The sequence below is a fragment of the Ovis aries genome, chromosome 11, assembly GCF_016772045.2.
Source record: "Ovis aries strain OAR_USU_Benz2616 breed Rambouillet chromosome 11, ARS-UI_Ramb_v3.0, whole genome shotgun sequence".
Taxonomy (NCBI): Eukaryota; Metazoa; Chordata; class Mammalia; order Artiodactyla; family Bovidae; genus Ovis; species Ovis aries.
In genome coordinates this window covers 22,366,407-22,392,977 of record NC_056064.1, presented here as the reverse complement: position 1 = coordinate 22,392,977, position 26,571 = coordinate 22,366,407, and the positions used below count along the sequence as shown (strand labels likewise).

At 57.5% G+C, this 26,571-nt stretch overlaps 1 protein-coding gene across 1 annotated transcript; it reads right to left on the bottom strand.

Annotated features, from left to right (window-relative positions):
* Positions 1-456: 456 nt before the first annotated feature.
* Positions 457-26,571, bottom strand: DOC2B (double C2 domain beta). Its single transcript, XM_027975155.2, has 9 exons — positions 26,024-26,571; positions 17,379-17,458; positions 14,526-14,600; positions 12,038-12,147; positions 11,769-11,895; positions 8,731-8,888; positions 4,862-4,943; positions 4,073-4,169; positions 457-3,551 (listed from the first exon to the last, which is right to left on the bottom strand). The coding sequence occupies exons 1-9, from the start codon at positions 26,394-26,396 to the stop codon at positions 3,415-3,417; spliced, it is 1,239 nt and encodes a 412-aa protein (XP_027830956.1). The 5' UTR covers positions 26,397-26,571; the 3' UTR covers positions 457-3,414.

Genomic DNA, 26,571 nt, shown 5'->3' with positions numbered 1-26,571 from the left:
CTTCCAAGCTTAAGCTCAAAAGTTGCCTTCTCTGGAAGCCCAGCTCACCTTCCTATTTAAGCCCAACCTCCCCTGCCCACATGACTCCTTTATGCCCCCGCCTTTTTTTCCCCATCTTTTAACATACATTTACTGTTCATTGACCATCTTGCTGCGAATCTGCCCCGGGTTCTTAGACCGGTGGCTGGCCTTAGAGGTCACATCCGACAGCGGTTGGCCTAATGCTTTAGGGTTAGCAGAAGTCGTCTTGGGAGGCATGAGTTGACTCCTGGTTCTGTCACTTACCAGGTGTGATTGTACACAAAAATCTTCCCCGTTTGTAATGTGGGCATGTACCTCCAGTGGGTTCTTGGCGCAGAGTAAATGAGACAATGCGCAGAATAAGTCCCTGTTACCAGAATCTCGTTCTTTCCTGCCCACCTGTTCAGATCCATTAAGATGAGTCTCCCAAGCTCATATGGTCGCAATGAATGTTTCCATTTACTTTGGATTATATGTCATTATAAATATTAACAAATAAGACTTAAAAAGGACACCTTCGGGTAAGTCGGACGAAAGTACAAAAGTTGTGTGTGGGGGCTGCAGTTTCAGGACCGTTTCTGCAGGCGCCACATGATAGCAAAACGGCGGTAAGCAGTGCACGAGTCTGCGTCGAAGACGGCCAGAGTCCATGCATCGGGAGGTTCTGTCGGTTGGAGAAAGAACAAAGGGACATGCGCGGACCGGGAGATGCAGTTCCTTGCTCTCGCCACTAGAGGTCAGGTTGTTACCGCCTCAGAGTTGGAAGACGGGCCCGTCGGGGATTGGCTAGTAGTGGTGGGCGGGGCGGAGACTAGGTAGGAGGGTGGGGGTGGAGATGGATGCCCCATCCAGTGACCCCCTAGTTATTGACAGCTGACTTCAGAATGACTTTTTTTTGGCATCAAATTACCTGTTTTTGTGGGGTTGATATAGCAGAGGAAAGCCAGTTTGGGGTCAAAGGCAGAGCTGATACCGCAGCTTCTCAAAGCACTTTTTGTCTAACAGAGATACAAGCTGTAAGGGGTCCAGAACAGATCCAGGGTCCTAGGAAGGTTCTGTCTCCCTGGAAGGCCTCCTGCCCACGACCCCAATCCTTGGCCTGAGCTAGCTGTCCTGAAGCCCCACCTCCAGCCTGACTGTCCCTGTGGTCATCAGGGACCATTTTTTCAGGACCAAGTCTGCACTTGCACAGTCTAGGATGTTGGAAGTCCTTGGCCTAGGTGCCCGGTGTCCCGGGTTCTTATCCCAAGTGCGTCCTGAATATGTCCCTTCTACTTGTCGGTCCTTGGTTTCCTCATGTGTCTAACAAGGAAGTTGTACTGAGTGAGGCTCTAGTATTCTTCTAACTTGGCCATTCAGCATTTCCATGTGTTTATAGGGCATCTCTCTGTGAAGCTCCTCTCTGAATGAGAGAAACCCCCCCTCAAAGGTAATGCTAAGAAGACAGCCAGAGTTAACCCAGACACAAGGCTCCTCAAAATCAGACTCTGCCTCTCTGAATCTGCTTCCTCATCTGTCAAATGGAGATGGCAGTTAAACCCATCTCCCAGGCCTGTGATGATTCATCAAGACAGTGCCTGTAAAAACCCTCACCACGCACAAAGCCTTCTCAGAGAGGCAAAAGCAAGACTCCGTGATCAGCCAAGGTTGCCAGGTACTGTGTGGGGGCTGGAGTCCTGTTTTCCCTGGAAAATGAAAACAGGCTGATGGGCACTTGGTGAGATTCATATCATCACCTGCCCCCGGGCCTCAGATGGTGATGTGCTTTGTGTCTGCAGCAGAGGGTCCAGCCCAGCGCCCCGTGAGCCCTGTACTAGGGTTGCTGTGGGTGTGGTGTCAGAGCGCTGGGCCGGGGGTGGGGCAGGGAACCTGAAAGGCCTCAGGCAGATCACTTTCCCTCTCTGGGCTCTGTTTTCCATCAGTACAGGGATGGGCTGAACACAGAAATTCCTGGTTTCTGCATTTGTTCATCCAGGGTTCCTGTAGGCCCCTTAGTCAGCAGGAAGAGGTGGGGGCTTCAGGCCTGGGCCCCAGATCCTTGATGCTCTCAATCCCTTCCTGGAGATCCTGACCCAGGCTGCAGAGTGGCTCTCAGCTCCTGAAGGACAAAGCCAGCTGTTCCCAGAAACAAGGCCCTGGATGCTGCTGAGTACTGAGAGGGATCTCAGTAGGGAATGGATGCAGAGGCAGCTGCGGGGGGCTCCCTGCTTTCCAACCCTGAACCCGAAGGAAGAGCCTGGAATGGGGAGGGTGGAGGAAGGCAGGGAGCGGAGGGTGAGGACAAGGAGGCCTTTTGGTTTTTTTTCATGCGAAGAAGTGACTCTCTCTTCCTGACCACAGCTGACCTGATGCTTAAGCTGGGAACAACGAGAAGCAGGACCCATCCTCCAGGTTCCTCAGGAGGAGAAAGATCAAAGGTGGGAGAACTGGGTCTGAGAACTGAACTTGACCCTGCATCAACATCAGTTTAAGCCACTCCTCCCATGGCTACAAGCCCAGTTGGCCTGGCAGCTAGGGGTGGGATGGGGGAGGGCTGGGTGCCCCTGCCCCACTCCTAACAAACCCTGCCTCTCCCCTCATCCTCCCAAGAGAGACCCTCGGTCCAGACAGTTTCTCCTCGGCCCAAATCATCTTTCCTCTCCAGGCCTTGGACACTTGTTTCCAGTGCCCTTCCTCCTTTGTCTGCCTAGAATCTCCACTCAGTCTTCAAGGTCTTGCTGAAATATCACTTCCTGCAGGAAGCCCTCTCAGCAGAGTCCACAGAACGTGTAGGTGGGTCAGGCTGGCCTTGGCATTCCTTATACCCCTGTTGTAAGGGTTTGTTTTTAGCTCCATGACTAGACAGGGACCTCCCTGAGGGCAGGCTCTGGGTCTCTTTCTTCCCCAGGGGCCTGCGGAATCACTGAGTGAATCACTTGCCCTTTGCCCATGTTCATGGGGAGCGCCAGGATCTTCAGCAGATCCTGGCTCTCAGGTGAACTTTTTCTACCCACCCAGTCATGCCAGAGCTGAAGTCAGAACCTCCTTTAGGGAATGGACTTTCTTCAGAGTCCTGTCCTACCCAAAATCTCCTTCCCCACTGCCCCTCTCAGCCTGCGGTCCCCTCCAACTCACTGCTGACCTCTGTAGGGTCCTTGTCCTCTGGATGGCCCCATCTACTTCCTCCGGGTGGGTACTGAGGTCCTCTTCTTCCACCCAGCCCTCTTGGGCCTCAGGGGGCGGAAAGCAGGCCCAGCTCACCGCCCCCGCCATCCCTCGGAGGGGCTTCAGTGGCTCTGTGTCCAAGCAGGTGTCCTGGATCTCCCCCGACGTGGGGGCCGAGGCCCTGAGCAGCAGCCGAGGAAGCCCAGGGCCAGGCCTGCGCTGGGCCAGGCGGCGGGCAGGCAGGGCGGGTCAGTCGCTGAGCACGGCCCCCGGGAGCTCGTTGGTGAGTGTGTGCCAGCGCTCTATCCTCTTGTCCTTGTTCTTCAGGCAGTCAAACCAGTGCTTCAGGCGCTCTCCCTTGGCATTGATGCCCAGAACCACGCCGCCTGCAGAGGGGAGCCCGGGGCAGCCAGGATACTTGACCTATGACTCTCAGGGTCCCTCGGGAACAGTGCCCCCAACACCCTCCCAGGCTCTGTGTGGCAAGGCCAGACTATCTATCCTACCTGCCTGCTTAGAGGGTGGACACTGCTCTGACCACCACATGCTTAGACCCTCTTACTGCCCCCCACCCCCCCAATCAGGGCCCAAGGATCCTATCCTGCCTTGCCTTTCCCCAGGACCAGAGCAGTACTCGGGGGCAGCTCCACCGTGCACAGCCACCCAGCCCACCAGGAATCTGGGGCCACAAGGACTCAGAGTCCAGCCTAAAAGGGCTGACCATCATCCACCCTTTCCCCTGCTCTACCGTGCACTGCTGTGTGACCCCTGCCAGGCCCCTTTCCCTCTCTGGGCCTGTTCTTTCTCTGTCACACAGGGTCAGGCTGCAACGTGGCTCTGGCCTGATTCAGGACTCTGCCCTAGGACCGGCATGTTGCTGAACAGCATTCCCATCATGGCCTCTCACCAATGAAATCGTTGGATTTTCCAATGTCGTAATCCCAGACGGTGATCTCCAGGGTCTTCTTGGCCAGGTCCCCATGCTTAATCTCATAACAGAATTCCTGGTGGCCAGAAGGGGAGTGTTAGGCCAATGCCACAGGGCCTGGAAGTCGGCTGGTGGCCAGTGTGCAGCAATTGCTGTGACGGATTCTCGCCCATCTCACCCACTTCTGAGAGCCTGGCTAAGGTCCTCAGGGGCCCCTTTCCCTCCGACTGCCTGTCCCTTGGTCACTGAAGCTGCCTTTCTCAAGACCCCTGAGAGGCTCCTTATCGCCAGGTCAGTGCACACCAGGTGGCCTGGGCCACTCTTGGGTCTGACTCTGCTGACCACTCCCTTCTTCGTGGAACCCTCTTTCCTGTCAGCTTCCAGGACCCTTCCACATCCGACGACCCCCTGGCAGCACCTCCTCGGCCTGAGGACCTGAGTCACTCAGGCTCCTCTCCCTCATCTCGCTCCTCTGAGCTCCTCACCAGCTGCACCCACCTTCCTGGGGTCCTGAGGCCCCACATCCCCCATGGCTACAGTCCTATCAGCTCCATCCTCTGACGAGGTTTGCAGGCCTCCCCTTGCTTCCATCTGAACCTCAACCTGGTTCAGCCTGGCCTCACTTCTCCCATGACTCCCCGACCTCATGGCTGGGGGCTCTCCTGTGGGCCCCTTCCCACCCTCCAGCTCCCACAGTGGCCCCTGGAAAACTCAGTCCCCCCAGGGGAGAGTAAGTGTCTTTCCCACAGCTTCACCAGCCCCTCGTACCTCATTGAACTCTGGGTTCAGGGTTTTCTTCTTTACCGCTGTCTTGTGTTTGGATTTCTTGTCCACATCTGGCTTCAGGTATCTGGAATTATAACCAACCGATAGGCAGAGGGTGAGACGAGGCTGTGAGAACATATGGAGCCCCCAGGGCTTGGAAGCATTTTCTCCCGGGGGAGAGACTTCTGTTCATTCGTGATGACCAGACATGGCGCAGGTGAGTAGTCAGTGTAGTGAGAGAAGCAAGTGGGTCATTCATCACCTGGACCTCTGTTCACAGCCTGTTCCTGACATCACAGAGCCCCCTCTGTTCCCCGAGGAAAGGGGATTTTCCTAATTTCTGGAAGTTTTAATTTTCACAAAGTTCACATTTCCCGCCAGAAAAACATTTTTAGTAGAGTTGGTCCCCTGCTAGAGCTTTTCTGTGTTTAATACAGATTATGGAGGTAGAATTTGCATGCTACAAAATGCATCTTTAAGTGCATAACAGTGGTTTTTAACCTAGTCCCTGGGGTGTCGCTGCTGCCTCACTGAAACTTTGGGAAGGAAAAAGTCTTTTGGGCAACAGTGCTTCCTGCAGAGAAAAGAAATCCCTGCTTGCAGAGCAGCGGTCTTCATCTGGGGCTCAGAGAGGGGGAGGGACTTACCCAAGGTCACACAGCTGCCCAGCACGGGGCTGGTGCTCAGAAGCCAGGCTCTCTCGTTTGCAAAGCTTCCCACCCTGTCCCTGCGCGGACACTAGAATCTCTGTCACCCACCCCCAGCTTCCTGGTGCCCAACACTGGGTGGGATCAGCAAACATAGAAAGTGGTATCTCACTGTGGCTTTTCTGTACACTTAAAAAAACGTTGATAGTTATTACGTAAGTCATTACAGAGACACTGGAAAATACATACTGACAAAAGCTGGGGGTGGGGAGAGAAATGAAGACATAGGTCTGCACAAATCCCGTTCTTTAGCAGCTTTATATAGCCATCAATAACTGGAAGTGACCCCACCCTGGTGCACTTCAAGAGGAAGTGATCTGACAGGGGAGTATTCGGCAGCACAGACCTACAGACCGCACTCCGGGCGCAAGCGCCGCATGGTGGGCTCTCCGGAGCGCTAGGTCGTGTGGAAGCAGTGGAGTTGCTGTTAGAAGACAGTCTGGAAAAGGCAAAACTACTGTGACCGAAAACAAATCAGCAGTTGCCTGGGGCACTTTTCTGGGGCCACGGTATCTGGGGCCACGGTATCTACGGTGGTGGTTACGAGACTGTATACATCAGTCCCACAGCAAAAGAGAGAAAGTTAAGTTAAGCCTCAATAAAGATGAATTTTTAAACAAGTGGGGGTTCCCATAAACCCCCACCCAGAGATGGTGAATTTCTTCAGCTCCTTACAAGCTTCCATGTGTTTCTTGATTCATCTTTCTTTGCCTGTTTGGTTTGGGGGCAAGGAGGAGGGATGGGGGTCCTGGGCTGTGGGAGAGTCTCCCAGCCCGCCTGTGGAAGCCCCTGAAGGGAAGCTGTCCTGGGCTCCCCACGCCCTCAACACTGCACAGCCGATGCCCATCTAGAGACCCTCATGCGACCCCAGCTAGGGGTCGTCCCCCGTCCTGCCCCCAGGCCTTTGTCTATGCTGTCTCCTGGAGGGAGGGCGGCCTGTGTGGGTGAGGCGCACAGCCTGGGTGCTCCAGGGGCCCATCGGTGGCTGCTTCCCCTCCCTCCCTATCAGGACGCCCTCCTGCCCTGGCTGCTGGCCTCCTGGAGGCCCCTACCATTGCTGCCTTTCGTCTCTTCTGCACAGTGACTACTGCTCGCCTGAGGCCTCTAGAAGACACCAGAGGGCTAGAGAAGGAAGAGGTGGCCCAGGGCAGCAGGGCAAGTTGCTCCGTGTTTCCTCAGCACCCCTGGGTGGAGGGTGGAGAAGGTACCAGAAGGACCGCGTAGAAAGTTCCATGAGACCTAGCCCACCCCTGGCACCCAGCAGTTACTCAGGACGTGTGATGACTGTTAACCATCACCAGCCCCGGAAGACTAGCCTTAAGACCGGGCTTGGGGTCAGCTTCTAGCCTGGGGAGACTGAAGCAGCTGTCATCTGGGATGAAGTTCATAAAAAAGAAGGATGTTGACAAAAGGCCTTGTTCCATCGTGCTCTGCTCAGAATCTCAAACCTGGGCCTGCATCTCCCCTGCTCTTAGCAAGGAGGAGGCCTACGGTCCGTGAAGAGGCCTTTCAGAGATGGGAGCCCTGAGCGGCCACCCCCTGCATGTCACCCAGGGAACTTGAATCAGATGGAGGTGTTTATAGGCCACTGGGAGCCGCCCTCTGAAAGGCCACCCTGACCCAGCCCATGGCTGGAGGGTGGCACGTGGCTGCAGTGGCCCAGTGACTCTCACGCCTGTGGCCGGGGTGGGGGAGGGGGGCGGCGCGGCCCAGGTGCGGTGGACAGGCCCCACCAGTGCTGCCTCGCCCTGGCCCTGGCGGGTGGCTGGCTCTTCCGCTGTAACTGGTGAGACCCTGCTTTCCGGATAACCCAGCCTGAGACTCTGGAATTCCTATCAACTTGGCAGGTAGGCACTGAGCCGATTTAAAAACTTAATACCACCCTGGCTTCAGATCCTATTTTCTTCCGTAGGGAAACTAACATCACAGATACAAGTGGACGCACGTCCTCCCTTCCCAGAGGCCATCCCTACAGGGTCACGCTGCGTGCTCCCCTCTACAGTCTGCTCTGGGCTTGGCATGCTAGGCATAGCTGTCCACGTTGATCCACCCAGTCCTTTCATTCACTTCAACTGCATAGTACTCCTCTGCATGCAGACGCCACAGTCCATGCATCTCTCCCTCTGCTGATGAGCACTGGGCTGTCTCCAGCTCATGGCTGTCTCAAGCAATGGCACCAAAAGCAGCTTCCCACCGGGGCCTGGGCCTCTGGACCCCACGGACCTGGCAGGGAAGTGATGCGGCCACAGAGTGTACACATCTTCCCAGCTTACCCAGAGTCACTTACTTTCCCTCCACTGGTTTTAAGAGTCTGTCTTCTGAGCAAGGACAGCATGTCTTCTACCAGTGGTCTGTGAGCCACTGGAAGTCAGTTGTGCTAATGGTCGAGCTTGGGGCCCAATTCACTGTTTTTTTAAATGGGAAACCAGTCGGTCTTTATGCTGGCCTCTGTCACCTGAGCCTCCTCAGGACCATCCCTGCTTCTTAACTATTTCATAACTCTGTCCCTCTCCCTGAGCAGAAACATCTCCTTTCGGCTGAGCCAAATTCCTCCCCAAGTTCTAACCTTCAAGATAGCCTCAAACAACAGTGAAGTCAGACTCAGATCCATGTTTTGCTAGTGGAGAGCCCCAAAGCTCAGATGGTGCCCACCAACCACCTGCTTCATCCCTCTCTGAACGGCCACCAGCTCCTCTCTGGGCTCTGATCACAGCCTGTCCTGACCCAGATCCACGGCTCTGGGGCCCCTGCGTTAGTATCTCCCCAGCACCACCACGAGCCCCATCTGGCAGGGCTGAGGGAACCTTACCTGCGCCTGTGCCCAAGTGTGCTCAGCCCTAAGTCCTGACGGAGCCCCTTCACTGCATCTCCCAGCCTCCTGTCCCTTCCTCCAACCTGCTCACAGCCCCCACAGTCACAGAGAGACCTGAACCAGCCATCGGGAGAGAACTGCTCTTTCTGCACGGGTTGGGCAGCCACTCAGCTTCTGTGGGCAACAGTTTCCTCATCTGAGAAACCGGTTTGGCCAGATTCAACCCAGGGAGCATGGAAGACCCTTGTGAGCACAGCGCCCCTGTGCTTCACAGTCTACTCATCGCAGCCCCCGCGGCCCCTGCACCTCCAGGAGGAGTGAGAAGGTGGGGAAGGAGCGGGCCGCACACTCACATTTTCACGTAGGGGTCTGAGTAGCCATTGGCGTCCATGGCGGCCAGGTGGGCACAGCGCACTATGCCGACCAGCAGGCCTTGCTTCTGCGAGCTGTACTTGAGGGAGACGAGGATGCGGCCCCGCTCCTCTAGGGACTTGTCTTCCGTCTTGTCCACCTGTGGAGTGGGAGGGCCGTCACTCAGCTGTCCTTGCCCGCCCCTCCCGCAGCCACAGGCCCAGGCCACGTGGAGCCCAGTGGGTGCTGGTGTGTGGGGGGCGTGGTTCACTGGGCCCCTGACCCCTGGATCGTGCTTCCTAGAGCCTCAGGCTGTAGGAGGGCCCCGTTGGGAGAATCTGGGAAAACAGTCCAACCCCAGGGGGGCAGCTAGGAGGTGGGTGGGGCAGGGCCCAGCACCTGCCCCTGGAGTTAGACCTCAAGTCTAGGTCTCACCGTGTGGCCTCTCCCCACCCCACTCAGCATCCTGAGACCTCCCATTTCCACCTGGTGCTCATCCAGAACCCCTGTCCTCTACCTTCTGTCCAGCCAGCCTGAGCCCTGTGACCTCCGAGGGCCCCTTCCTGGCGTCTCTGCCAGGCTCGTCTCACACTCCGTCTCTGGGCTTGGCTATCCTCTGCCTGGCACTAAAGCAGCACCTCACGTGGCCCCTCGTGGGCCGGGGCCATGCTTGCACCTCTCTGGAGATGGGAATCCTGTGGGGTGAAGGAAGGACCGCTTTCCCCCCAACACACCCAGGGCCAGCTGGTCACTGCATTCCCCCTGAGTGCAAATGCAGCCTTGGCCACTTCAGACAGTGCTCAGCCAGTCGGTACCCATGGGTCCGAGGGGGCAGGTGAGATTCAACCACCTGTCACTCAGGCCTCGGGCTTCGAGTGTGACAACCTCACTAAACCACGACTCTTGTGCCAGTTGTGTGATGTGTGAAAATTAAACAGTATAATGAGCCGGGATATTTTCAGCTGTTTTTTTTTTTAACAGTGGGATATACTTTGGATGGTTTCGCATAAAGACCATTGAACTGGGACATTTCTCAGTATTTACGAACAATGAATAAGGTTTACAAGGCTCTCTAAAATCTATGAGGTACCATCAAAATGAATCTTTACTGCCGAGTGATTATCCCAAATTGCACCCTTGTCAACTGTGGGTCTCTGAACGTCAGGAGATCCTGGCAAATTCAAGCGAGGCTCAGCAAGGCCTTGATCATGCCCCAGGCACAAGCATGTACACTCTCAAACACATCCCCCGTGCATGAAACAGGTGCTCACGCATGCATTCCACACTCTTGCACACACACTGCTCATACACAATTCACATTTAACACCACACAGGTGATTGTTTATATCAGGGATCAAAACAGGAACACAACTCCAGCAGGAGTTGATGTTGCCTTTTATAAGTGACATAGATCATTTGGAGAAACTGGGTCAGCTGCGGTTAGTGACTAATAATAACGCTTAAAAGGTTATCTCCATCACACACATGCCTAGGAGTGGGAGAGAATGTGACCACAGAGTACAATTTGTTCAAGTTATGCAAAAATACAGAGCTGGGATCCTGGGCGGGAGCTCTGACCTCAGGTCTGTTGTTCCCGGCCTTGACCAGGCCAGGCTGCGCTGAACAGGGCCCGAGATGGGTACAAGCACTCAGGGGATGACCCCTGGGCTCTGTCCTCTAGAGCTTTCCCATTGCCCAGGCTTCTGGTGGGGAAGTGTCCTGGGCAGAGGGAATTGTGTCCTCTGTGGGACTTCACCACGCAGTCCCTGAAGGCCCAGGTTTCTTAGGGCCTCAGACCTGGGACCTCCTGGCCAATCCCTCCCAGTCCTTTTGAACTGGGTGAAGGCAGGCAAGGGGAGAGGAGAGGGACGGGGAGTGGGGAGGGGAACATTGCTCAGAGACTGGGAGGGCTCAGCTGCTGGAGACGGCCGGGGGCAAAATCAGTTCTGACACGTTCAAACAATTGCAATTTCTAGGAAAGAATTATTTTCTGTCTCCTCTGGGTATCTCACAATCACCTCATGCCTAACACATTCCAGTTGAGGTCCGAGCATCCCCAGCTGCTCCTCCCACGGTCCCCCGCGTCCCAGTGAATGACCCTTCGTCCTCCCAGGCCCCACACCTAAGGATGCTGATCTTCAGCCCTTCTCCCTGGCTCCTCTGCTGCCCTGCGCAGGTCCTATTCCCGTTCCTGCCTCTGCACTTTTGGTTTCCCCACCCTGGCCCTCCACTCCCTCTCCCTGACAGCCTGTTAAAATATCTTCAGACAGCTTGGCCCCCGCCTATCATGCTCCTGTGGTCCATCTCACTCAGAGATAAAGCTGGAGTCCTCTCAGTCTCCCCAACCCCAACTCCTGCTCTCAGCTCCCAGGACCCCTTGCCCCCTGCTCCCTCCACCCCACTCAGTTGGCCTCTTGCCTGTGCCTCCCACAGGCTGAACACTTTAACATGAAGGCTTTGCACCTGCAGCTCCCTCTGCCTGGGATATTCCCTGCTTGCCAGGTGAGCCTTCCCAGAGCACCCATCTAACCCATCAACCCCTCTCATGCTTTCCTTCTCGGCCCTGATCCCTGCTGAATGTTCTATCTGTTTGGGTGGTCTATCTCATTTTTGGTCTGGCTCTTGTCCAGGCTTCATGAGGGCAGGGAGATTAATCTGTCTCCCCAGCACTTGCAGCCATGCCAGGCACAGAGTAGGTGCTCAATGAATGCTCTTGGGGGCTTGCCTGGTGCCCAATGGTTAAAATCCACCTGCCAATGCCGGGCACACAGGTTCCATCCCTGGTCCAGGAAGATTCCACATGCTGTGTGGCCTCTAAGCCCGGGCATCACAACTACTGAGCTGTGCAGCAAGAGAAGCTACTGCAATGAGAAGCCCGTGTGCTGCCACAAAGAGTAGCTGCCTATCGCTGCAACTAGAGAAAGCCCTCACACAGCAGTGAAGACCCAGCACGGCAAAAAATAAATAGATTAAAAAAAAATGCTCCTGGCCTTGCGCTCATGGCAGCGTGGGCCCTGGATGGCTCCAGAGCCTGACTCACTGGCAGCTGCTTCTCCAGGCAGATGCTGAACGTCTTGGTGTGGTTGGGCTTCAGCTTCTTCAGGGGCACTCTGGTCTCCCCGATGAACTCGTTGTGGCGGAATTTGTCCTCATCACACACGGAGATCCTGGAGGGCAAGGGGCCTCTCAGTTTGCTTCCAAAGTCAGGGAGGGTTTGCAAGCAGTGGGTGGGGCTGTGAGGGCAGGGCCAGCCCTGTGGACAAGGCTGGGTGGGGTGGGGGAGCCGGTGGCCGGGGGGGCCTCACCCACCGCAGGGTCTTTCGGATCATGTCTTCATCTGTGATCCCGTAGTAAGTGAGAGTCTCGTTCCACGTGGGGTTCAGAGTGTTTCGGAGAGTTTTCGTTCTGAGCTTATTCGCCTGGAGAGAGCAAAAACGAGCCTCTGAGCATCAAGGAGGGCAGTGGGCAGTGGGCAGTGTAATGGCCCCACACATGTCCCAATCCCCCAGAACCTAGCAAAGCGGGGAGGGGGGGCGAAAGTTGCTCATCGGCTGACTTTACAACAGCAAATGGACTTCCCTGGCAGTCCAGTGATGAAGACTCTGAGCTTCCACTGCAGGGCACATGAGTTCAATCCCTGGTCGGGGAACTAAGATCCCACATGCCATGGTGCAGGCCCTCTCCACTCCTTAGCCTTGCAAAAAAAAAAAAAAATCTGTATACAACAGGCAGATGATCTAGGTGGGCCATGTCATCACCAGGCCCTTAAAAGTGGAAGAAAAAGGCAAGAGAGAGGCAGAAGGAGGTGTGACAAGGACAGAAGGTCAGAGAGGTGCCACCGGCTTTGAAGACGGAGGAAGGGGCCACGAGCCAGCTGGGCCAAAGGGGCGCCTCTGGAAGCTGGAGAGGAATGGGAAACAGCTTCTCTCCTGGAGCCTCTAGGATGGAAGGTAGGCATGCTTCCAATCCATATTAGCCCAGTGGGACCCACGCCCTGCAAAACTGGAAAGTAAGAGCTCCGTGGTGGTGTAACCCACCCAGTTGGTGGTAACCGGTTAGCGCAGTCCTCGGAAAACACAGCGGCACGGGCCTGCCTCCTACGGGCGTGCCCAGGAGCGGTGGGGGAGGGCCTCCGCGGGAGGTGTGGGCTGGGCTGCCAGAGGTCTGCTGCGGGACTGGCTCCTCTCCCGCAGTCTCCTCGCCTGGCCCAAAGGCACCTGCCCTCCTTTCCCAGAGCTTCCGGACACCTCGGGTCTTGGATTCCTTACCTGTCTTGTCCCCTTCAGACTCTGACCTCTGTGCCCAGTTCCCTTTGATGTCTGCCACACCAGCCCAGGCTCTGAGGTCATACAGCCCTGGGTTTGAGTCCCAGCTCCCCCGCTTGCATAAGCTCTGTGGAGCCCAGTGGGTTCCATACCCTCTGCCAGGCTCCAGGGCATAACGACCACCTCTCTCAGCTCACTTTTCAGGCCCCTGTCTATAGGGAGACTGTGCTCTATGGAATACTGCCCTAACTCAGGGGTCAATCCTATGACGGGCCCCTAGGACTTAGCAGCAGGTACTGCCGACTTGAGGTCCTAGGAGTCTAGGGACGGCCGGTCACTGAGCCCCTTCCTGGGGCTGTGTAGCCCTGACAGCCCTGGGGATTACCCTGCCCGGCCCCCAGCATGAAGATGCAAGGCTGCAGGGGGAGCCTGCTCCTCCAGGCTTTGGAGGAGGGCCACTGTCCTTTTCCCCACAGCCCTGCCTTCCCTTCCAGGGTGACTCCCCTGGACCAGTGGAGTCCAGACCTAAAGGAACTCAGACCTCAGCAGCCTGCAGCTCCTCAGCCTGGGTGGCCACCTGAGGGCAGGGCCACCCAATTGTCCGGAGCAGTGGCAGGGGAGGCCCTCTGCCCAGAGGCCCGCCCCAGTTGCTGAGTTTTCCTGTGAGGTCACTCACGGGCCAGGAAGGAAGTCCTCAACTACGGCTTCTGAGAAAGAGGCCAGGATAAGAACACTAGCCACCAGGCTCTGCTGCTTAAGCTCTCGTGTCCTGTGTCCCCTGTCCCTCCATTTCTGCCTTGCTCTCTATTCAGAAGCAAAGCTGCTGGACTCCCGTTGAGTGCCCCTGGCACGGAGTCTGTCCACCTCACCCCTTGCGATGACTGTGGGTTCCCAAGGCCAAGGAAGGACCCACTTCTGAAAAGACGATGTGACCTTTCTTCCCATGAAATTACAAAGAAAACTGCACTCAACTGTAAGCCGTATGAAAGAAGTCTAATCAAGTTCTGATCTTCCAGTGCTGAGGGCCACCTTGATGCTTTTGTTAATAGCTAATTTAAGGGAAAAAATTTCTTCTCTCACAGATGCACCTATTGGCCTGGTCTGTTTGTCAGGTCATCTGGTGTGGGAACAAGTGTTCTGTAGTCAAATAATCTGGGCAGATGCTGACCATTCCATCCCCCTTGTGGAATATTACAGAGCTGCCCACCAGGGCATTAAAGGCTCTGATAAGTCCTGCAGTAAAGAAACCAGTTTAATAATGTTTCCTGAAGTTACCTGGTCACAGAACTCTTTGTTTGCTCATACTATTAATGTCCAGTTGAGGATGTTTCTTATAAAACGCTGGCCTGGAAATTCTACGGTGGAGTTTCCCCAACTCAGCAGGCAGGTGGTGCTGACTAGAGGCCCCCTGGGAGGCCTAGAGGGTGTGGGGCTGAGTGGGTGTGGGAGCTGGGAGCTCCCTGGGTGCCCTAAGTCCAGCCTGGGCTCAGGCGGGCACAGCTGGTCAGCGGGCCCAGAGCAGGGCCCCTTACCTTACTGGCTCCCGGCAGCAGGTGCAGCTTGACGTACGGGTCTGCCAGCCCGTTGTGGTCCATCGGCTTCAGGCCCTGGGCAGAGAACAGCGAAGGGTGTAAGTGGGGGCCTGGGGACACAGAGCAGCCAGGGCCTCCCGGCACCTGGGGCAGCAGGTCCCTGGGCCTCCCAGCTGGGTCCACTCATGACCCTCTTCACAGAAGCACCCCTGCCCCATACCCACAGGATGGGGGAGCAAGGATGGCTCAGTGCCAGTGCAATTTCCTGCCCCGACCCCCCACAAATGTCTGATTCTGTGTAGATGACCCAGGGCATCTTTGTCAGATCGGCCTCTTTCTCGTTGTCGTCTCCTTGTCATGGAGGCCAGGTGACTCAACTTTCTCTGAATGAGGCCCCCATTATCCTGCTGTGGTCAGATCCTTCCTTCTTCCTGAACCATCTTCCCTTGCTCTCCAAGCCCTGCGACTTTCCTCACTGACCCTAAGTCCTCGTGAGCCCCTGTCCACCCATCCACACGCCTCCCTCTGCAGCCACAGGAGAACATTATTTGTCCTGGAGACCAGGCTCCATTTCTCTCTGGCTTGGCCACAGGGCTCTGCCTGTCTGTGTCCCCAGAGGCCACACAAGCTGGCCGGCCGTGCAGAGTCCCTCTGCAAGAGGGCACCCCTCACTCACTCTCGACCACCATCAAGTGTGCATAGCCAGGGAGCCCACGGAACCACAGACAGGCGCCCAGCTGACCTCATTCCTGCTCCTCTTTCTGGAAACTCTCTCCTGGGATGGCTCACGGGGATGCAGGGAGGAAGTGGTGACATGTGCGGGGCGGAGGTGACATCCCCATGACCTCATCCAAAGACGAACTGCAAGCTCACCAGCCCGATCCCCCACCTCCCAGGGGAGCTGAGGCCTTCTCCCCTCTCCCCTCTCTTCTCCCCTCTCTTCGTTCAGAGGAGCCGCGGGTGGGGGCTGAGATCTGATGTCGGGGCTTCCAACTTCTAACCAGCACTGCCTGGTTACCAGGAAGGGGCCCACAGGTTTTAGCGCCAGGATGGCCGTTCAGGTCCGGCTCCAGCACCTATCAGTTGGGTAAGTGATGAGGCCTCTGCCTCCTGAGCCTCAGTTTTATCATCTGTAAAAGGGGTTAACAGTCCCCATGTCCCAGGGTGGCTGTGGGAGTCAAGGAGGCAATGCTGTTGTGGGCCTGCTGCTAGGGCATTTGCCCCCTTCTGGTCTGTGCTAGGCCCTCTGACGATGCCAGAGAAGTGGCTCAGGGTGGAGCAGAGCATCTGAGCTGGGCCCGGAGCTGCCTGGGCTCCAGCTCTGTCCTGCCCAGTAAGTGTGGCTGACTCCAGGATGAGGCTTGGCTGGGCGGTTCTGTGTATATCATGGCAGAAGCGACCCTGCCCAACACACACCTCTTACCCTTTCCCACACAGCTGGAACTTCCCAGTTCTGCTGTGGGTGGGTGTGTCTGCCACCAGGACAGCATTAGGTACTAAGCACTCACTCATTTACTGCTCACAACAATCACACAGGTGGGGACAATTAACCCTGTTTTACAGATGAGCAAACTGAGGCCGCTCTACCCACTTACAGACTGAGTGGCCGAGCTAGGGTCCACTGCTGGGGCATCTGGTGTCCTCTGAGAGACACCCAAGGGGCTCCCCCTGTCAGCCTCAGCCTTCCTACCCCCTGGGGCCCCTCCCCACACCCTCGCCCACCCCAGCTCCTCCCACACCTGCACCACCTCCTGCCCAGCAGAGGGTGAACTGGAGACTGGGTGCTGCCACGGCTCCCCCCCGCCAATGCCCGAGTGGAGCAACCCTAAGTGGACACACACACAGCCCCTTGAGAGCCCGGTAGAGACAGTGGGGCCCACAGCACGGGGGGGCCGGTGTCTGCATGGGTGGGGGAGGAGGGCTGGCTCTGCCAGAGCAGCCTGGCAGCCACTGCCCTTCCCCAGCCTCCAGGCCTGGACAACCTCTATCTGCACAGCTCGGTGGAGGGCGAGGGGAAGGGTCTGCCCGGGCGCGCATCCTGCCCTCCCTTGGCACGCCACCGCCGGAGAGGCCCCTGGAGGAGAGGGTGGGGAGGCGATGGCGTGGGTCCACCGGGGACACTACTCACCCCACCACAGTGGCCCAGGCCAGGAGGCACACAGCTGGGGCAGAGGCAGGTGGCTGGCCCCTCTGGATGGGAAAGAGCCACAGGTAGGGTGGGAGGAGGGGAGAGAAGCTGGCAGGCTGGGGGGCTGGTGGTGGGGCTGGGCCCAGGCAGCAATGCCGGAGGCTCCTCGCTTGGAACCAGGCCCAGGCCCTTCCACGGCTCTACTGGGAAGCTCTACCAGGCGGTGCAGCCGCCCTTACCTTGCGGGAGAACATCAGCCTGGGCACCTTCCTCCCAGCGGGAGCGATGCGGTGGGGATGAAGGGAACAGCATGGCTAAGACCAGAGCTGACAGGGGCCAGCCCAGGACAGGGGATCATGGGGCTCAGATACCCGGCACCCCCGCCCAGAGAGCAAGCTCAGGCCCATGTGACCAGAGCCTCCCCAGGGAGGTGGGAGGCCCAGGTGCTGGGAACCTCGGGCCGGAGGCGTCCACGTCCAACCCCTCCTCCCCACCCGCAGGACAGGCCTGCCAGCACCCTGCCTGCCCTTCCCTCCCTGACAGCTCCCCAGTTCTGGCGGCCTTAGGCCCCTAAATGCTACCCTTCCACCCTCCTCCTCTCATTCTCTCTGGTTTTTCGGTTTTGCTCTTTCCCTGAAAAGCCTCCCTGCAGGGGAGGCAGCAGTGTCTTGGGGGTAACTGGGCTGAGCACTGCCTCCTCGCCCTGCGCCCGCCGGTGGGCCTACCTTGGCCTTGGCGATGGTGCAGTGCAGGGCGTTGTTTTCCTGGTCGTAAAGCAGGCTGAAGTCCAGCGTGCCCAGGGCGGCTGCGGACAGGGAGGGCTCAGGTCACCCCGGGGCCACAGGGGAGAAGTGGCACCCAGCCCTGCGCAGTCAGACAAAGTGTCACGGTGTCCATGCTGACTGCCACCGACTGGGCACCTACCTGTCCAGCATCCCCCACCCTGGGAAGGAGCTCAGGGAGGGTAAGCCCATCACCCCCAGATGCTGAGAGCAGTGGCCCAAGAGTCAAACCCAGGTGGTGGCCTCCGACCCCTGCATCATGCTTCGGGGCCTGCAGCTGGTGCAGGGTGTGGCCACGTGTACCGGGCACTCGGCTAAAGGGGTTCCTGTCGTCCTGGTGTGACTGCCGGCCTAGGCTCCACACCTCGGCTCCCCCTGGCCTGTGATCTGTCCTCAGATCGTGTGAGGAGGCAGAGGGGTCAGGCTCCGGGGGGCTGCAGGCCTGGGCCTGACCGACCGGCTGGTCCACTCACCGCCCCCCCAGCAGCACTTGGGGCTGCGGCATCCGGTCTCTCCAGGCCCTTAGGGGCCCTGGGCAGGCTGTGAGGAGCGAGTTGGGCCCTCATGGTGCCACTGTGGCCGCTGAAAAAGCAGAGACGGATTCCCAAGGGCTGGGCAGAGGGTGTGGCAGTGACTGGATGCAGCTGCCGCCGTCAGGCACCATCACCCACAGCAGCTGTGGCCTTTATGCCGCTGTGGCTTCTGGTATTAAGGTGGGGGCGGTGGCTGAGGGCGGACCTTGGGGACAAGTCTCCCTCACGAGACACACATTCACAGGATGTCTTTAGAAGCCCAGACCCTGCTTGCTGGCCAACTGGCTTCCCATTCATTCACTCATTACCAAGTGTTCACAACATGCTAGGCTCTAAGAATGAAGAGGGGTTTTCCTGGTGGTTCAGTGGTAAAGAATCTGCCTGCCAATGCAGGAGACGTGGGTTCGATCCCTGGGTTGGGAAGATCCCCTGGAGAAGGAAAGGGCAACCCACTCCAGTATTCTTGCCTGTAAAATTCCATGGACAGAGGATCCTGGTGGGCTACAGTCCAAAGGATCAGAGAGTCAGACATGACTGAGTACACACACACACACACACACACACACACACACGAATGAAGATATCAAAAGGCAGGTTCCTGCTCCAAGGAAAGCACAGCTTTACAGGAGGAACAGAAGAGAAGGATTTGCCACAACAAAGTCCAGTGGGGCAGGATTGATGGAGGAGGCCTGAGCTTGATGTGAACTGGGGCCATCAGAGAAGGCTTCCTGGAGGAAGTGACCCTTCACTTGATCCATGCAAGATGAGTAGGAGTTGGCCAGTGCAGAGTGGGGCTGGGAGAAGGGCCATTTCAACCACAGGACCACCCAGAGGGCAGGGTGCTGGGTAGTTGGAGTCATGCTAGGGAGAGGCCAGGGTTGCCCAGTGTGGGTCGAGAGCAAACCACAGCCTGCTGGCCAAGTCCGGCCACTATTTGTCTTGCATCTCTGTTCCTAACACAGGGTCAGGCACCCCGCTCAGCATCTCTGTTATTGCCTGTCGGGGGCACCTGTAGGGTGTCTGACCTCTGAGGTCTGACCCTGGGTTCAAACCCTGGCTCTGCACTTCCTTGCTCTGTGACCTTAGCATATCTAGTCTCTCTGTGCCTCAGTTTCCTCATCTGCAAAATGGAAAAACAGCATCCACCTCACGGCATGCCTGGGGTGCGGAAAGTACTCAGTAGATAATTATAGAAGAAGCAGATCCATTTAGGTGATGTTTCTAGATGAGCGTACTTGCCCCTCTGAGACACCTCCTGGAATGAACTCGTTCTGAACTGGATCGCTCCCCTCCCAGCCCTTGTGAGCAGAATACACAAACGGTCACTTAAGACTTTTCGGAACAACCTGAGTCATTGCTATGACTGCGGCTAACTGTGCCCTGTGTCCAAGTCCCAGCCCAGGCACTGAAGGGTGTGTGAGACGAGTCCTTCCCCAGGCGATCCCGGGTGGCCACTCTTTTTGAGGTTTTCTTGACTTTTTTTCTGCCTCCTCTCTTGAGATCCGCTTGAAACTCCTGTTATGTTAAAGTACTTGCTCCTGGTCGCATAGGCAGCTCTGCCTTCTAGTCACTGGTTACTTGGTTTTTCTATGAAACGAGGTGAGAATAGTTGTTAAAATTGTGTCTAAACTCAAAGTCAACAGGCCTTAAGTGGAGCCAAGAGTCCTTTTCCCCGAGCGGAGTAAGCATGCTTTATGGCACCCCACTCCAGTACTCTTGCCTGGAAAATCCCTTGGACGGAGGAGTCTGGTAGGCTGCAGTCCACGGGGTCGCAAAGAGTCAGACACAACTGAGCGACTTCACTTTCACTTTTCACTTTCATGCATTGGAGAAGGAAATGGCAACCCACTCCAGTGTTCTTGTCTGGACAATCCCAGGGACAGGGGAGCCTGGTGGGCTGCCGTCTATGGGGTCTCACAGAGTCAGACACGACTGAAGCGACTTAGCAGCAGTCCTGGCCTATTGGGTTTCCCAGGTGTCTCAGCATTTAACAATTTACCTGCCAATGCAGGAGAAGCAGGTTTGACTCCTGCAGATTTTACTGGAGAAAGAAATGGCAATCCACTCCAGTATTCTTGCCTGGAGAATCCCATGGACAGAAGAGCCTGGCGGGTTGCAGTCCATGGGGTCGCAAAGAGTCAGACATGACTGAGCACGCACACATCTGGCCTATTGCTGCCTGCTTGCTAGGCTGCCTCCGTGCCGGCGGGGCAGGTGAGGGTGCTCTAAGGGTGGGATCTATCACCTCGCCTGCAACAACTAACAGCCACAGGCCCAGGCTTCTCCAGGCTTTTGCAGTAACAGCCTTTAAAGCTCTTGGCTTTGCAAGACAGTAAATCAGCCTACTGTTCTGTTCAGGCCTAACTTGCGGCTTGTGCCTCCAGACATTAGCCTCTGGAGGGCAGGGACCACACCTCTGACACCAGCAATGAGCAGATGTTCAATTCACAAGGCTGGTCTATCCAAACTAACTCGTTAGCCAGCTGCTCACTTGAGCAGAGATGTGGTGTGATGCTCATGTATTAAAACACACAGTTCCAACACAAAATTGTAAAGCAATTATCCTCCAATCAAAAGAAAAGAACAGCAACCACAAAATCCACACAGTTCACAATCTCTGCCCAGTTCCTCATCCCAGAGAAGGACAAGGCAGCCAACAGAGCCCCCACTGGGAAATTCAGCTCCAGGCAGGGAGAGGGGTCCCTTCCACTGGATTTACAGACACCTGTGTTTAAGCAGGGCCCTGACACTGCTCAATAAAACCGATAGCTGTTATCACTGCCCGGGAAGGAACAGCAAGCCTGGTACTGCCCCAGGACGGGATTGGTGGATTTCTTTAGATGCCAGTGCAAGTTTTAGAAGAAACAATATTTTAGAGAAGCTCAGTTGCCATTTTTAGAGACTTGCTGGTGGTGGAGCTCTCTTAGAGAGCTCTTTATTTCCTATTTGGAGAAATGAGGCTCCGAGAGGGGAGGTGATCTGGCCAGGGTGGCACAGCAGAGCTGGACGCAGAATCCAGGCCTCTTCACTTCCGTCCTGATTGCTCCTTCCCGCCTTAAAGCCCAGTGGCTTCCAATATTTTCTGTCTGCTACTTTGTTAAGCTGAACTCTTGAGAGGATGGGCCAGAAAAACGAAAGAGGGATAAACAGAATTGCTCCTGGGGTGTGGGGAGGGCTGGTCTGTCACCCGAGAGGGGCCTCTGAGTTGAAAGGCCACCTGGGCTTGTGGCAGGTGAAGGGGGCCCTGAGGACAGGTGAAGGTGCTTGTCACTGTGAACCACAAGGTCCTGCCCTCCAGCCACTCAAATCACACATCCTGGCTAAAGTTTACATCCTTGGATGAATTATGAGGCTTGGTCACTAATGGGCCTCTGAGAGTTGTCACCCGCTTGTTGATAATTATAGAGCTTTAATGGGGCTAATTCAGAGAAAATCAAGCTCAGCTCCTGTCAGTTCCTCTAAGGCAGAACATCCCTCTGCTTGGCTGATGGAGACTGACAGCATCATTTTGACCTTGGTTTGCACCTGGACTTTCCTCACCCATACACCCTTGGGAATAGGCAATTGGCCCTGGTTTTGTTTCTCTTTTTAAGAAAAATGTCATCCTCTCAAATAGTTTAAAAAAAACAAAAACAACAACAAAAAAAACCATGGCAAGAACCACAGAAAATGATCAAGTCTGAGTTGAAAGGATTTCCTAGTTGGGGAGACTGAGGCACTGACCAGGCGCTGCAGGGGGAGCAAAGAGGAATGAGCCCACAGCTTATGGTCCTGCTTCCCAGGTGCTCAAGGCAGAGGGCGAGGACTTTTACAAACCTGCTCACGAGCTTCTCTGGTGGTCCAGTAGTTAGGAATCTGCCTGCAATGCAGGGGACACGGGTTCAATCCCTGGTCTGGGAAGATGCCACATGCTGTAGGGCAGCTAAGCCCGTGCGCCACAATTACTGAAGCCTGTGCACCAAGAGACACCTCCACAATGAGACGCCTGTGCACGGGACTAGAGAGCAGCCCCCACTTGTGGCAACTAGAGAAAGCCTGCCTGCAGCAACAAAGACCCAGCACAGCCAAAAATAAATAAATTTAAAAAATTAAACTACCCCCCAAAATATATATAAACCTATTCATTCCCCTACTTTACACGGTCCAAAGGTTCTCCACTGCCTCCTGGACTCTGCCAACCTCTGTGGTGTGGCACTCAGGCCCTCTGTGATGACCACTTGGGCTTCATCGTCCTCTTTTCCCCTTGCTCCAGCCACTGGACTCTTCCTCCCTCCACTCGGCCAGCCTGCCTTCTCCCTCCTCCCGCTGTACCCTCTTTGCGGGAGAGCTCCGTGCAAGCTAGCGCTTCCCATTTGGGTTCCTGACTCGTCACTGCTGGGTTATTTGTGTGTCTCCATTTCCATGAACTCCCTGGTGGCAGAGATTGCGTCTCAGGCACTCCATGCTCGGCAACAGTGCCGGACACCTAGTTGGTCCTAAGAGGCTGAGTGTGTGGAAATACGGCCCAGGTAGAATATGACAGGCCCATAAGGAAGGGGAATCACAGCAAGCGGGGACAGGGAAATGATTCCAGCTGAAGGGCCTTCTGGGCCAGCCTAACAGAGATTCCTCCTCTCCAACATTGCTTCAAGGCTGCTGTGGCCATTGGTCCTGACTCAGCCCCGGATGAATCATGCAGGGGCCAGTGTAAGCATGACCATGAGATGCGACTCTGGCTCACAGATCTCCTAGGGAGAGGTTTCCTTGCTTTTAAACTGAGACATGGGAGTGGAGACTCATCAAATTTAGGATCTTACTGTTATATGAGGGAGGTCAGCCTAGGTGGAAAAGGTGGGACTTCCCTGGTGGCTTAGAACCACCAGCCTTCGTAGGAGACACGGGTTTGATCCCTGATCCGGGAAGATCCCATATGGCTTAACTAATCCTTGCACCACAGCTATTGATTGAGCCTATGCTCTAGAGCCCAGGAATGGCAACTACTGAAACCGGTGCTCCCTAGAGTCTGTGCTCCACAATAAGAGAAGCCACCGCAATGAGAAATCTGTGCACTGCAGCTAGAGAGTAGCCCCCGCTCGCCACAGCTAGAGCCCTTGCAGCAGCGAAGACTCAGCACAGCCAAAAAAATAAATAAAACTTAAAGAAAAGAGGAAAAGGACGTGGTCGGGTGGAGAAACACAGAACCATTGCCGCTGACACTGCTGCTGAGCAGGGGCATGAATCTGCCCCGGTGCCACACGGCCTCAACAGTCCTCACTGTTTGAGGCACTCTGAATTTTCTGTTACCTAGAAACCCCAGAGCATTCTAGTCATTATGGATTTGAAGGATGGCCTGAGTTTCCACAGGTGGAGACTGGGTGGGAGGGCATCGCAGGCAGGGGAGTAGCATGTGTGGAGGTTGGGGGGCATAGGACCATTGGAAGGGCAGCAAGCCGCGGAGTCCAGCTTAGCCAGGCCACTCTGTGGGTCACTGGGAGGGCACGGGCACAAGGGACACCTCTAACTGTAACATTTCTGCATCTTCTCCCTGTTAACGCTCCTCTATTAGATCAGTGGGGAGCCTGTCAATTTTGTGCTTGTGCCTTGTGGTGACTTAATCGAGGATGGGCTTTAAAGAGAAGGGGGAAAAAAGGCTGAATAAGTAAACAGCACTTCACTCCCGGCCTTGGACAACAGAGCAACCGTCCTAATTTCTTTTTGTTAGAACGGAGATAATCCAATAATTAGGGCAGCAGATAGCATAACCCTGGCTAAAGCCGTAATGAACCATCTGGCTTGAATCATTTAGGCTTATTGTAGGGATCTGGTTGTCAGAGCTGAGAGGGAGGTGAGGCCTGGGCTACTGAGTGGAGAATGGTTCCACCCTAGAACCTGGCCCCCCAACCCCAGAGCCTAGATTTCTGTGTTCTCAAGGTGGGATGTTTGGCCACTGATGGGGTCTAAGCCCAGGGCGGTGGCCCCTTGAAGGGAATGAGGGGGCTCAAGCTGGCCCTGGCTCGGTCACGCACCCTTCTCCTTGGCTCTCTGCAGCAGAGTGCCCTGGTGGCATGGGTGTGGCCAGCCCACGGCTTCAGGCTGGCAAGGCTGTGTCTGACTGCCCCACACTGCTGACCCCAACTGCGTCTGTCTCCTGCTAGGACAATGAGCTCTGGGTCCACGGCCCCAGCCCCGTTCCCTCTCTGCTGTGAAGACAGTGCTCTGTGAAGGACTGCTGAGTTGATGGACTGAAGGTGGGGCAACTGGCCCGTGTCTTGCCCTTTCTGGTCCCCTTCTTGCCTGTGGGTTCAGGGACAGCCAAAAGAAACAGCCTGATTTCTCACCTCTTAGCTGCATGTCTCTGGAGGGCCCGGGTGGCACCAGGAGAGCCTGAAGCTCGGGTGAAAGCCCTGCCCTGCTTGCCTGCTCCCCTGGCATAGCAAGAAAGATGCTGGAAATGGGAAAAAGTGGCCTACCCCTTCTTCTGGAGCCAGGGAAGATTCAGGGCATGCAAAGGGGTGACTTAGGTCTGCATGCCCAGAGGCACAGCAAGTGAGGGGGTGCACCTGGCCCAGGGTGCCAGGAACTTGGGGTGGGGAGATCCAGGGCACAGCCCGGAGGGCAATAAACTCTCCCGACCCAGTTTCCCCAGTCTGGCAGGAAAATGGAGGAAGAGGACTGCTCCCCATCCCCATGCCCCTGGGCTGGCTGGGCCTCAACATGCCAGGCTCTGGCCAGAGGGCTGTGGTCCAGGCCCGAGAGCGTGCAGAGCCGGCAGCTTTCCATCACAGGCCAGGCTCCAACCGACTTGACCCAGGGCTGGCAGGCCTCCCCCCTACTCTCCCCCTGGGCCTCCCCGGCTAGGGTGACGACCAGGTCTGGCTCCACCGCTTCCCGCTGAGATGCTGGTAACCCCCACTGTCAGTCTGCAGAGGCACATTTTATGTTGGGGAAACTCCAGACCCTCCGGCTGAGGCCCATGTGGGCACCCGAGCCAGGCGCAGCCGCCCTCGCTGCGCTGCGTGGGGGATGGGACCCGGCGAGCCCCGGCGAAGTGGGCGAGCGACCCCTGCCCCGAGAAAAGTCCACACCTCGCGCAGAACCGGCGTTGGACTCGGGTTTTCTAGCTCTGAGAGTGACGCGGCAGGGGCTACAGCCGGGCAGGGGCCTGGCGAGCAACGCTGCCCGCGTCCCCGGCCCCATCCCGCGTAAATCCATCCGGCACCGCAGGGCGACCTCGGCGTTCCCGGTTTTCCCTCCAGTCCCGGGGCGGGCGGGGAGGCCAGGGCGGCCACCCTCGGAGCCCAGAAAGACGCCAGGAGCACCAGCCAGCCGGGCCTCGGCCCCGGGGGCCCGGAGCTTGCCTGTTCCCTGGGGCTCGGGGCTCATGCCCGCAGGAGGAGGCTGGGGTGGGGGTGGGGGCCCTTACTGGCCGGGGAAGCGGGTGTTAACAGGTGGACGAAGGTCGGCGGCCCGGTCGAGCGCAGCGGCGAGACCAACGAACGTGGGAGGAGGAACCACCAAGGTTTTTCCAAAGGACAAGCGGGCCCCACGGTCCCCTGGTCCTCGGCCCGTGCGCCAGTCAAGCCGCCACGCTCTGCGGCCGCCGGGCCCACCCGGGAGGCCGCCCGACTCCGGCCCTGGGGTCTCCCCGCCTCTCGCCCAGCCCGACCCTCGGCTGCGGGGCCGATCCGCCGCGTGCTTCGGGGCTGGGAGCGATCGCGCGGCCGGCAGCAACTGGTGTCTCCCCGGGGCGCAGCTCCGCCCTGCCAGGGAACAAAAGCCGCCGCCCGCGCTGGGGCTCCCGGCGGGCGGGCCGAGAGGGGGCGCGGCGCGGGCTCCGGGGAGCCGGCCGCTGGAAATGGGACACCCCCAGGGGGCGCCCCCAAACTTCCCACCTCTCGGACCTGCTCGGGGGAGGGGCTGTGTGTGCTGGGCGCGCGGAGAGCGCACGGCGCGGCCGGGGACTGCCACCAGGCGGGGGGTGTGCCGGAGGAACCGAGACCGCAGAGGAGGCGAGGGCGGGAGCGCGAGCAGCCGCGCAGGGGAGGGGGCGAGAAGCGGGCGGGTTGGGAGACTTACTGCAGTCGTCGGACTCGTAGCCGTCGGCGTCCGGCTCTTCCTCGAGTGGCTTGGCGGGCGGCCGCCCAGGGCTGGGGGCCGGGCCGGGGCCGGGGCTGGCTCCGTAGGCTCCAAAGAGCTGATCGACATCCTCGTCGTCGTCGCGGGCGCCGTCGGAGGGGCTGCGGCGGCCAGCGCTGGCCGCCGCCGGGCGCGCGGGGGCGTCCGGGGGCGCCGCGGCGCGGGGCCCGGCGTCCGGGGGCAGGCCCCGCGGGAAGCGGGGGAAGTAGTCGGAGATCTGCTTGATGGGCCGGATGGGGCCGGGGCACACGTCGATGGCCATATGCTCTTGGATGCTGATGGTCGCCTTCTCCCCGCGCCGCCGGAGGGTCATACAGGCAGCACGGCTCCGCCCGGGCGCAGCCCGGCCCGACCCGGCGCGGCCCCGGCCCGGGGGCGGCTCAGCAGGCCCGGCGGGGCGCGGCGGGGGCTGCGGGCATCGCCGGCGGCGCCCCCGGACGGCCCTGACGCGGCTGCTGCCTGCTCGGCGGCGGCCGGCGCGAGTGAGT

Coding starts and splice junctions, on each gene's coding strand:
- DOC2B (XM_027975155.2), bottom strand. CDS start 26,396: ATGACCCTCCGGCGGCGCGGGGAGAAGGCGACCATCAGCATCCAAGAG. Junction 17,459..26,023: donor CTACGAGTCCGACGACTGCA/GTAAGTCTCCCA, acceptor CCCTGTCCGCAG/CCGCCCTGGGCACGCTGGAC. Junction 4,944..8,730: donor TCAGACCCCTACGTGAAAAT/GTGAGTGTGCGG, acceptor TTATAATTCCAG/ATACCTGAAGCCAGATGTGG.